The 12,292-nt window shown below is 47.3% G+C and overlaps 1 protein-coding gene and 1 long non-coding RNA gene across 10 annotated transcripts in view; one reads left to right on the top strand and one right to left on the bottom strand.

The window, feature by feature from the left end:
- The window catches only part of COPS7B (COP9 signalosome subunit 7B), a 19,044-nt gene extending 12,508 nt beyond the window's left edge, over positions 1-6,536 (bottom strand). For all 9 annotated transcript variants that reach the window (XR_008467011.1, XR_008467012.1, XR_008467010.1 and 6 more), the window contains exons 1-5: positions 6,429-6,536; positions 4,177-4,352; positions 2,885-2,960; positions 1,260-1,348; positions 536-738 (exon numbers count right to left, since the gene is read on the bottom strand). Coding sequence is in view for 4 of the 9 variants with exons in the window: in XM_054205503.1 (XP_054061478.1) it covers positions 536-738; positions 1,260-1,348; positions 2,885-2,960; positions 4,177-4,338 (530 nt within the window). In the remaining 5 variants the exon portion in view is untranslated. The remainder of the gene's footprint in view (positions 1-535; positions 739-1,259; positions 1,349-2,884; positions 2,961-4,176; positions 4,353-6,428) is intronic.
- Positions 6,498-12,292, top strand: LOC128911156 (uncharacterized). The gene is made up of 3 exons (XR_008467015.1): positions 6,498-6,791; positions 6,909-7,166; positions 11,055-12,292. It is a non-coding gene; the product is annotated as an uncharacterized LOC128911156 (long non-coding RNA).

The following is a 12,292-nucleotide window of genomic DNA, read 5'->3' as shown; positions in this document are numbered from 1 at the left end:
TACCACAGTCCCCATATGGCTGCATGCAGCCTGCGTCTGCAGGAACAAAAAGGCAAACAAAGGCATCTGAAACTTTGAGCTTGAAGAGACATCCCCTCCAAAGAGCTGCGATTTGCCCATGCAGTCTTCATTACAGTGAAAAAGGCTGAAAAGTAATGGACAGTTCTGGTTTTGTTATCAAGTGTAACAGCAGAAAGAGGAGTAGCTCCCACCATAAGACCATGAGTCCAGTTTGGCAAGTCTGTTTGACAAGGCCTTGATTCCTCACTAGGGTTCTGCCGTGTAAAAGCTACAGTGAGAGCAGAATCTCAAGGCCTAGTATAGTTTGACTTGATATAGAACACAAACTGAATCCTAGATGGGATCTTGGAAAACTTGTCCAATAGAATAACTCCTCCAAGTGCCTACTTACAGCATAAGACTTCTGATTAATGGAACATGGGGAAATTGCGCCAGCACTTGAAACTTTAAGGAATACGAAAAAAACAGGGTAAGTTATGTACAAGGAACAAGAAAGGTGGAGAGACTGCCTCACCATTCCTGGAGTGTTTTAACAATGTTACTGATGTCCTTCTTCTGAATGTCTCTGCCGATACAAAAATCCACCTCTAGCACCTGGTTTCGTTGATCCAGCTTCCCCTGGATAATATCTGTATAAACCGCTTCAATAATCAGATCTTCCAGCTCCCTCAGATTCCTCATATCCAGGTCCTTCAGCAACACAGAATAGGGAATGCACTAAAAACAGCAAGTCCAAGAATAAGTTAACAGTCCTAGAGCCAAAATGAACAGCTAAGTCTCAGAAAGTCAAGCCCCAAATGTTTATTGTATCCCACACTTTAGCCAGCAAGTACAGCACTGAGGGAGCATGGCAGAACAAACGCCTGCTACTAGGTTACGTAATATTCTGACATAACTTTGGTCATTCCTGAAGCTTTGACATAGCACGTTATGGAGGAAAAAAGGTAATGGGATGGTGAAAGAAATTAACAGAGTTGATTAGTTATCTCCAGAACAAGAAGTCAGTGTTTTTAAGAATGATCCTCCATCTCCTGCAGTGAAAGAAGCCATACAGTTCCCCAGACCTTACTGACCAAATTCCATATTCCAAATTACCTCTACATTACAGGTACTTTCCTAGCTGCAGGATTTTTTGCAAGTACTCATGCAGTCTGATACAACTCCAATGCTATGAAGTCAATGCCATTTTCAAAAACAAACAAACAAAAAAGACTGCTATCATACACTGTGTACTTTACCTTCATTCGGGAAGCCAGGCTTACAATCGTCAAGTGTTTCAGCTTGTTTTTCTGAGTCGTTGTTAATTCAGGCAGGTTATCTTTGTTTGCTGTTAATGTTAAAAAGACAGGATTCAGGACTTTCCTTCATGAATTATATAACCCAGGCTGCAAAACTTCAGGCCAGCTATGCTTCACTAAACCCCAGAAGGCTGAACTCCTCCAGCTACTGGAGGTGCCAGTGAGCAGATAAAGGTGCCGCTGATGACAGATTAGCACACCCAGGGAGAGACAGGAAAAGTTAAAAAACTAGTTGCAATGCCATTTTTCTCTGTTCTTTAGTAATTCTGGTTTTGGAATTAGAACGTAATTCACATCTACACAAATGGTGTCCTGCCAAAACGGTTGGTCAATGCTTTTTTCATTAAAGCGCTGACAGAATAAAATCTTCCCCCTTTGCTGATCTGGTTGTAAATACCGCTGGTCTTATTTCTCTGAAAAACTGCAGAATTTAGGGTCAAAAGTGTAAAGCACCAGGCTAAGCAAGAAAGGAGAAATTATTACTCTAGATACTTATATGGCCTCACTGTCATTGCATTATATTCATGTGCCTCATGAATATTTAAACTGAAAGGAAACTGGCAGCTTTCCAAAGCAAAGAAACTCTTTAAAATATCTGCTTTAACGGAAATTAGTGTTTTAGGGCCACTCAAGTTCTCCCATCCATCCCACCTCATTCAGTGCTCTACATTTTGACTACTTTTCTCCCCATTCTCTTTCTTCACTAGAAAAGGAAGAACAAACTGCACCGTCACATGCTGGGACACAAGACCTATGCACAGCAAACACATCCTCTAATCAGTCACAGAATTCACGAGGCTCGTGTTGCTCTACAGCCACTGGAATTTCCAGTCCCTGCACTTACGGATGCCACTTCTCCTTACAGAAACTAGAGAGCTCATCCACCACAGTGATAACCAACACTATGACAGAATTATTTGTCACATTCTGTAATGGTCTGGATTAGGCTGCTACCTGCAAATGAAGTATTAAATTGTAGCAAAATGGAAGCATAAGCACCAGAGATAAAAGCACACCCCGACAGATACTAAGATGATTCACACGTAGTCCTTCTGAAGCTGTATAGAAGTCATTATTTCAATTTGTATTCTTGCTAAGAAATGCTTCGTTTTGTTTCAGCAATGCCATCACAGAATAAGAGGTTATCGCATAAACCATACAGGTTTTTATAAATAATGCAAAACAATTTTGTCTAAGTTTTCTGCAGCTTCCATAACCATTGTCATCTGAATTTCAAAACAGATGTCTGAAATTGCACTCCACAGTGGTAAGCGGCCTGTGAACGTCAATGAATACTGCTACAGACCAATTCGAACCAGTGCTTCAGTCCAATCCAAACCAGTAAAACACCACAGTCTCTATCCCTTCCCTCACATTTTAGCAATTAAAAAGCACATATGACCCATAGACTCCCTACAAATAATTCGCCTCCCAAACAAATTATGTTCTTGGACACTTTCAGCCAGCGACACTACACCAGGTACCACAGAAAGCAAAGAACCGCCTCTGACAATTCTAAAGAGCAACCCAGTCTCGTACTCTGCAAACAGGCAACAGTCTCTTACCTACATAGTCTGGGTACGTTCCGTACGCAAACAGGTTCAGCAGCTGGAAATAAGCAGCATTAGACCCTTCAGCAAGCTGGATGGGAAGAAAACAAAACAAATTCCATGTAACACGGTAATAGCCAATACAACACTGGTAGGCAACTTCTCCAGAGCATGTTTTAAATCTACACAGGACAAGTAGTACCCAGAAAAGCGATTATGTCCAGACCTTAAAGAGCTGGACACTCTCTAAGGCCTCATGAGCAGCAGCAAATTTCAGCATTTTCAGAGTCAACATGATCCAGCTATTTCGACGCACCAGAACTTAACTACAGTTCAGACAGTCAACTGCTTTGTGCAGCGCTTCAGCAGGTAAAAGAAAACGTGACTCTTAATTTCAGCTGACAACCTACAGGGCCAGCTCTTCTCATCATGTGGCAAGTAAGCAGGCAATGGCATTGGTTCAGCATCCTTACTATTACTGGGTACTGGGAAAGCTAAGACAGCTTAACTGCAGAGCCACAAAAACTTTAAAGCAAAGCAAGCTAGAACATTTTAAGTTGACCGCATTTGAAAGTAATAGCACCCCCCTCACATGCAAACGCTTCACTGGAATAACTGCAGCACCAAGCAGTAATTTTTATTGAGGGGTTTTTTAATACCTTCTGCTGCACACAGATCCAGGGGGAAAAAAACCCATACTTGCGATTTGATGCTGAATAACTATAGAGGCATTTTTCGGCATATCTAACAGCCTGTTTGGAAAGCCAAACTTGCCGTATGCCACATTACTTCATCTGCAGAGACACTCAACCTAGATTCCCTCATTGTAGTAGAGAGGGGTGCTGGCGAGCCATTCGCAGGAAAAGCTCTGGGACTGACTTTCCACCCTGGTTTGAAAAGATTTGGATTTGGTTACCACCCAGGCCTGATTAGACATCTGTTCATGAAGACTTTTGGAGAGTGCTGAAGTTATGCTTTCCAGGACAATGAAGGAGTAGAAAAGGATTTTTTTTGTTGTTGGCTGGCTAGGTGCCTTCTTAAAATTGTTACTGAGCTGCTGCCAGGCTTTTGCTGTATTGGCGATCACATTAAGGTAGCAAAGCTTTATATAGGTATTTTTTAACACCTAATATATACAGGCAAAAGCAACATCAATGTCTCATACACAAACATCTCAGAAGCAAGGTAAGTTGCACCAAGCCCCTCCTGGCACAGAAATTTCACACACACGCAGCCTGTAGAAACTTCTGGGGATCCTTTATACTGGGAGTGCAGAAGGGGCATTAGGATAGAAACTCATCTCTTACCTCTTGCACATTTGTTAGCTCCAATAGCTCTCCAAAGACATAAACCCCAGGAGCCTCCAGCACTTGATTTATAAGAGCAGTCAGAGCTGAGCCACTTGTACCTTTGGCGAGTAAAATAAACTGCTCTAGAAGATTGCAGGATGGTTTCTGTTCTCCTGCCATTCTAGGTTATCAATCTGTCAACAAAAGAACATGATATTAATACATCCTTTCTCCTCCACTGAATTCTGTCTGGCAGTGGATCAGAAGGTATGCTCAGCATAGTAACATTTTGGTGTCAGCAGAGCCAGGTTTTTCTTCAGTATTCAGAGGGCAGGCCAGGAACCCAGCAGGTTCGACTGCTGATTTATCTGGGGAGCAAAAAACAATTCACACAATATCTGAGCAAAATTTCTGCAGACTGTCCAGTCAGTTCCCTAAAAGGATTTACTCCTGCTAACAGGAAAGGAGCTTAGATTTGATGCTGTTTTCAGACTTTTCCTTCTACCAATGCTGACAAATAATGCCAACTGCAAAGATGTTTATTATTATGTCTATTAGAGGCCAGCTAAGACTTCCTCCTTCCTCATTACACAGCTTCAAAACAGCAACTAACTTATTTATCTGTGAAGAATTGATCCAGCTTGTAGGCCTGCAAATCGTACCTTTTGCTTTGATATCAGCTATAGGTAAAGCATGAGTCCATAATTCCTATTGCTTTCTGAGCCTAAAAGGCAAAAACAACTGTGGTCTATAAGTAGCTCACCAGTCTACATTGCACAGTTCAAGTGTTTTGGGTTAACTGGAAAGCTGAACTGATAAAAATACCCTTTCCACAAAGGCTCTATTTAAGTCCCCATAAAGAAAGGTCTTTGTCTTCAGCTGCTGCCCGACATTTCTGGTGTGCATGTTGTCTCCCAGCACCAACAAGTTGCTTTTGAAATGTAAAACACTATTTATTAACAAGTTCAACAAAATCAGTTATTTGTTTACAAACAACTAAGAAAAAACTTCCGAAGCATATTATTCAGACACCAAACAAGGAGCTTGGCAGATAAGGGCTTTTTTTTGTGTTATGTTTGTATCAGATAATTCTCAAGCATAGCACGTATCTTTTACTCTGGTATAGAAAACCAGACATGACAGAAGCTGTAACATTCTGCGTGACCACTGGGAGCACATCTGCCCTCGTGGGAGGTGGTACAGTCACACAGGTGTTTGCACTGTTTTGCCATGCCTAACCAAATTAAGACTTGTGAAGGCAACAGAACCAGCTTCCTTTACCAGTCAAATTCTAAAAATACACCTTACTCCAGTCCGTTACACTTGCAGATACAAATGGTCTCAACCTGACCGAGCAATCTTTTGCACTCTCTGAACAAAAATTTCTTGGTTATCAGTGTAAAGTCTTTTTGTTTCACCAAAGGCACGCGTGTAGCCTGACTGAAGAGCACCTCAATTTTGACTGAGAAATCCCTGCAATACAGGTAACTCTCAACGTGGTTTCCTAAGACACCTGAGGGTACATCGGTACTAATCTCCCCGCTCACAGATAAGGAGCAGACACAGAGGACAGCCAATTTTCTCAGGAGAGCACATGAAGTGACTGAGCTAAGAATGAAATCCAGATTTCACAGTTCCCAAGCCGTTGTCCTCCCTCACAGGTAATCAAAGCACGCACTGATGTATGAGGTTACAAAAGACTAATGGGGGTTTATCTGTGCCCTACTGAAAAAGAAAAAACAATTTTTTTGCCCCTCTCTAAGTTTACATTCAGGCAAACGCGTTGCTATTGCAACCTGCCTGCACAGCCGTGTCACCGGAACCTACCGCACTGCTCTCTCCACAACTGGCGTACCCTGCTGAGAAGCGAGTAAAATACAAACGGAAAACACCTTAACGGAGCTCGCCCAAAGGCCACAGGAACCCACACACGGGCTTCTCCCCTCACCACGCCTCGCTAAGGCCCCTGAAAGGGTTTCATGGCAGGCAGACCCCACAGGAGGGGGGCGGCCAGGCCCCCCGGCCCTCCCGTCCCCACAGACCCCCGGCAGGGCCCTCGGGCCCCACGGGGCGGGCCGAGACCCACCGCAGGGGGCGATTTACCCGGGGTCCCGCCGCGGGGCCCTTTCGCCCCTCACCGCCGCCCCGGTTCCCGCTCGCTTCTCAGGGGACCCGCACGCCCGGCAGCGCCGAGACGCGGCCGCGGACCCGAGAAGGGAAAGGGCCGGTGCGCGGAGGGACGGGCGGCTCCTCCCTTCCCCCGGCGTTACCTCTCCGCTCACGGCCTCCCCGCCCGCCGGCTCCCGGCGCCGTGCCCGCCGCGCCTCAGGCCGCCATGATGGCGGCGCCGGTGTCCCTCTGGCGGCTCCTTCCCCCGGAACGCGCGGCCGCGCTCGGAACGTTCCGCCGCCGGGCCCCAGCACCGGCATCCCCCCGTAACCGGGCCGACACGGCCGGCGCACGTTCGCGGCGGGGACGAGGCGGGCTGGGTCCCCCCCGGTCCCCCGGAGCAGGGGGCGGCAGGCTGGATGTGCTGGCAGTGGCTCCCCCTCAAATGCTGCCTCTCCCCGTCCCAAGAAGCTGCTTAATATCGAGCAAGTGGAGTTTCTGCCTCTCCGTTTCAGGGATACGAGGTGCTGTGGGAGCATCGTGGGCTTTTTGCGCTTGACCCATGCCAAGGGGCCACCATCGTCAGGCCACGCTTCCATGTGTTCTTTGTTCTGACAGCGTGTTCTGTTTGACACAAACAGGTCCCATTCCTCTGTTGAATCCTTGTCTACGCTACAGCCTTCAGAGGGGATTAAATCTTCTGGTTTATGGCAAGAACCAGGCAATGCCCGAGAAGCTAAACTGGGGCCATTGGTTGCCCGGGGCAGGACGATGGAGACCACCGGCCACTGGCCAGTCCTCCTGAGGTGCGAATGGAAAAAAAGATGGCATGAAAGATCACAAAGGTGCTCAAAGTGATTTTAAACTCCACAGAAAAATGGCCCAACCAAAGTGCAGAGGTCAGTCTGTGATGTGGGGGAGCAGGGAGGGAGCTGGAGGGGTCGAGAGCCTTGCCAGGACACAGACCAAGAGCCAAAAAGCTGTTGGGGGCAGGGTAGAAGAGCAGGAAACAAGAGGGGTTTGGGGCTTGTTAGCCTCCCCGACGTCTGTACCACACGATGAATAAAGTGTGCTTCTGTTAAAAATCCTTCAGCCAAGAGCAAAGTGCTTCTGGCTTTCAGTCAGCTAGTCCCTGAAGATCAAACCATGGACCAGCACTGTCGGGAGGGGGGAGCTTTCAGGGAATGAACATCAGAAACTATTAGGAAAACTGATGGTGCTTAGCCTGTGCCTCAGAGCCATCCGCAGCAGGTCCCCGGGGTCCCATCTTCCAGAGAAGGGGTGTCAGGCAAGCACAGAAATGCAGGTGTTGGGACGCTGTTGTGTCACAGCAAATTGGATGTAAAAAAACTAGGCTCTGTGCAGCAAGGGAACTCAGCCAGGGCTATAACAAGCCATTCAGTAATTTACTTAAGCCACGCTTAGATCTCATCTGCGCAGGGAGGGAGAATTACCTCTTTAATCACATCCTAAACAGGCCTTCTACCATGGTTCGTGTCAGCCTGCAGACACGCTGGAACAGTTGCCGTGGGCAAGCGAGTGCATGGCCTCATTTGTCTCAAGACTCGTTAAAGCTGGGATCCCAGGCTGAAATAGGAATGGAAATACACGATTGTGAGCTATTTCCCATGGATCATTTTTGCACCCTCTTGCTGGAGCCTGCGGGTGAAAATCAGCTGCATTAGTCACACGGAGGTCAGCCAGGAGGGTCTTTTAGTCAGGTTGTCCTGACACCTCCTGACTGCAGCCAACCAACCTGGCTGGCTGACGTGGACTTTGCAGGATAGTGTCAGCTAAGCTCAGCTTTTGGGATGGATTTCTTTTCTTTAAGCGAAAAATATAAGGATGGCCAGCTGTCTCATCCCTTTTTAACCTGCTATTGCAACCTCTTGCTCCACCCATCCAGCTTTCTGCATGCAGGGAGATGTTAATCCATTTTATCTTTTAATGTTGGCATTATCTCTTGACTCATACCATCTCTTCCCACTATGCTGCTGGAAAGCCATGACATAGTGGCCATTACTGAAACTTGGTGGGATGATTCCCATGACTGGAATGTGGGGATAGATGGATACAAGCTCTTTAGGAAGGACAGGCAGGGGAGGAGGGGAGGAGGTGTTGCCCTCTACATCAGTGACCAGCTAGAATCGATGGAGCTCCACATGGGGAAGGACGAGGAACTCGTTGAGAGTGTATGGGTTAAGATTAAAGGGAAGATAGGGGAAGGTGATGTTACAGCAGGGGTCTGCTACAGGCCACCTGACCAGCAGAGCCAAGCAGGTGAGGCCCTCCACAGGCAGATAGAAGTGGCTTTGTGTTCACAGGCCCTGGTCCTCATGGGGGATTTCAACCACCCTGACATCTGCTGGAGGGACAACACTGCAAGGCACCTGGAATGCATAGATGACAGCTTCCTCCTCCAAATGGTAGAGGAACCAACAAGAAAAGGTGCTAGGCTGGACCTCATTCTCACCAACAGGGAAGGGCTGGTGACCAACGTGAGGCTCAGGAATAACCTTGGCTGCAGTGACCAGGAAGCAATAGAATTTAAGATCCTCAGGGCAACTAGGAGGATATATTCCAAGCTTATGACCTGGACTTTAGGCATGCAGACTTTGATCGCTTCAGGGATCTGCTGGCCAAAGTGCCGTGGGACAAAGCTCTAGAGGGAAGGGGGGCCCAGGACAGCTGGTCAGTATTCAAGGATCACCTTCTCTGTGTCCAGGAGCAAACTATACCGACAAAGAGCAAGGCAGGAAAGAATGCTAGGAGACCTGCCTGGATGAATAGGGAGCTCCTGGACACACTGTCACACAAAAAGAAACTTTATAAGGAGTGTAAGAAAGGACAGCTAGAATGAGGGGCATATAAGGAAGCTGTCCGAACAGCAAGAGACCTGGTGAGAAAAGCTAAAGCTCAGTTAGAATTAAATCTAGCCAAGGAGATCAAGGGAAACAGCAAAAATTTCTATAGGTACATTAATGGTAAGAACCAAGCTGTGTAGGGCAGCTGACATGCTGGAGGGAGGGGATGCCATCCAGAGGGACCATGACAGGCTGGAGAGGTGGGCCCATGCCAACCTCATGAAGTTCAACAAGGCCAAGTGCAAGGCCCTCCATCTGGGTTGGGGCAATCCCAAGCACCGATATAGGCTGGGCAGTGACTGGCTTCAGAGCAGTCCTGAAGAAAAGGACTTCGGGGTGCTGGTAGATGACAGGCTCAACATGAGCCGTCAGTGTGCACTAGCAGCCCAGAAAGCCAATCGTATCCTGGGCTGCAGCAGCAGAAGCGTGGCCAGCAGGTCGAGGGAGGTGATTCTGCCCCTCTACTCCACTCTCGTGAGACCCCACCTGGAGTACTGCATCCAATTCTGGAGCCCCTGCTACAAGAAAGATATGGACATGCTGAAATGTATCCAGAGAAGGGCCACGAGGATGATCAGAGGGCTGGAGCACCTCTCCTATGAGGACAGACTGAGAGAGTTGGCATTGTTCAGTCTGGAGAAAAGGCGACTCCGAGGAGACCTTATAGTGGCCTACCAGTATCTTAAGGGGGCCTACAAGAAAGCTGGTGAGGGACTTTTTAGGATGTCGGGTAATGGTAGGACTAGAGGGAACGGATTAAAACTAGAGATGGGACGATTCAGATTGGACGTTAGGAAGAAGTTCTTCACCAGGAGGGTGGTGAGACACTGGAACAGGTTGCCCAGAGAGGTGGTGGAGGCCCCATCCCTGGAAGTTTCTAAGGCCAGGCTGGACGGGGCTCTGAGCAACCTGATCTAGTGGGAGATGTCCCTGCCCATGGCAGGGGGTTGGAACTAGATGATCTTTAAGGTCCCTTCCAACCCTAACAATTCTATGATTCTATGATTCCCCTTGTGATTCTGCAATCCAGGTCCCTTTTAGGCAGCAGATAATTCACCTTATTTCCCTGCATTGCCTGAGAAAAAAAAAGCATAAATCCAGAGTACTCCAAGCAGTGGGGTTGTGGAGCATCAAGAGAGACTTTGAGAACATGGTTTCCCTCAGTCAAAAGCCAAGGCATGAGGCTACAAAGTCACCTGTAAGGGATAGAGACCAGGAAGGGTGTGATTAACGTACAGTGACACCCCTCTGTCCTGCAGCTTCTGTCACACTAAGTTTGGCATCTGGTTCTTCAGGCTCTTCAGCACCCTATGCCTCTGGCTGTTCATCCTGCTGGCGTCTGCCTCCTGCATGCCAGGCCAGCGACACCAGCTTCGCCCCTTGTAGGTGTGCACCTCCCGGTGCCCCAGGACACAATTCTGGAGCTGGTTCTTCCTCTCCTTCTGATGAGGGATGTGTCATTGGCAAGAAAATTACCACCCAGCCTCACCAAGGAGAGGGCCAACAGCGAACGCGGGTACTTTTGTGTTTCTTATCTTTTTCCTTAACTTTCATAAATAAGGTGGTTTAAATCAAAAACTCTTGTGAAAAGAGGTACATTAGGACAACACAGGACCTTACCAATAACCCGCATAATACACATTACATTCTCAAATCATACACTAGGCTAGATTTAGCTACCAGGGCTAGGATCTGGTTCCTAAAGCATCTGTAATAATTTCACTTCCCAACAAACTTAAAGCAAAATGAAATCAACTGTTGGTACCATGGCCATGTTAGAGCAGGAGCAGGTGCATCTGCACGTGACCGAATGGCCAGTAGCTCTAGGGGTAAGCTGAGCTGTGTATGGTTCCGGATGCAGTTTTGTTTCTCATCTGTGTGTGCTTTCACCATGCATCATCCATTTATCCTCTCTCCTTCCAGGCTTCTGACCCCTGCAGCTGCCAGCACACATCTCCAGAACATGGGGTGATGGGAGCTCCCACACTCTGCTGAAGAAGCTGTCAAGCTCTCCACATTTCACAGGATTCAGAGACTAAGCTGCTTGCTGGACTCTCATCTCACACCTTGGCCAGGTCGTTGCAGATATGCAGTTGTACATCCCCTTCCATGAAGTGTGGGGTGGGATGAAGCCCCAGGTTATGGAACCGTCTCCCAGTTACGCTGATCTGGAGAAACACCAGCTCGTTTATCTGCACCATGAGAGAACAGCTTCTGGGGATGCAGAAAGCAGGCTGGAGGCATCTTCTCACCTGCAATGGCAGCTCAGAAACTGTCACACCTGCCAGAGATGTGAAAGCAAAGGTGAAGTTTTCAGTACAAAGTGGCACAAAGGGATAGTGAGACTTACAGCAACTTTCTTGCAAGTAGATTGGAAAGACGATGTGCTCAAGGGTGTCGTTTGCATTAACGCAGCCAAAGGATTTTGAGAGGAGAGAGATCTCAGGGTTTCTGTCACTCTCTGAGTTACAGCGTCACATGTTCCACTGCTGCTTGCGCCTGCAGCAGTCACAAAAACTTCACAGTTCTGCCATGAGCTCTTTTGTCATTTTCAGAAGTTCAAAAATGAGAGGCCTGTGCTTCCCTGAACCGCAAGGTGAATTTGGGGATCCTGAGATTTGGCCAGAAAACACAAAGGCCTCAACTCTAAATTCTGGAAACACTTCTACCCCTGTGCTAGAGAAACCCTTCAACACTGCAAGAGTTGCTCGCTGCAAGATCCGTTCGGTCTCTGGCTCTTTCATCTCTGAGCAGCCTGAACAGAGGCAGGATTGAGTTCCTTATGTCTTGAGTAAACCAGCATGTCGTACTTCCACCTGGCAGGTTCCTCCCACACACATGACCATTTGTTTCTGCCTTCTTCAGGTCTGCTTTTTTTCTTGCTCACCTTTTCTCCCCATCAGTCTCTTCTCCTTGGTGATCTTTAGTCCCTCTTCCTTAGATTGGCTGTGTAATTACATGCTATCTAAAACCCAGGAAGGACTCTTAATAAAAGATAGATATATATTAGCATAGCATACCCCTGGCGCTCTGCCCAGATTCAAAATCATGCGTTCATACACTTTTCAACTGATGGTGTGGAACTAAGCGTGGATCACATACATCAGGCAAATAGATGCTACCTATTTTTATTATTAAGATCTCGTATTAGTTATACTGGC

This window comes from Rissa tridactyla, chromosome 6 (genome assembly GCF_028500815.1).
Source record: "Rissa tridactyla isolate bRisTri1 chromosome 6, bRisTri1.patW.cur.20221130, whole genome shotgun sequence".
Lineage (NCBI taxonomy): Eukaryota > Metazoa > Chordata > Aves > Charadriiformes > Laridae > Rissa > Rissa tridactyla.
This window is presented reverse-complemented; position numbering and strand designations above follow the sequence as displayed.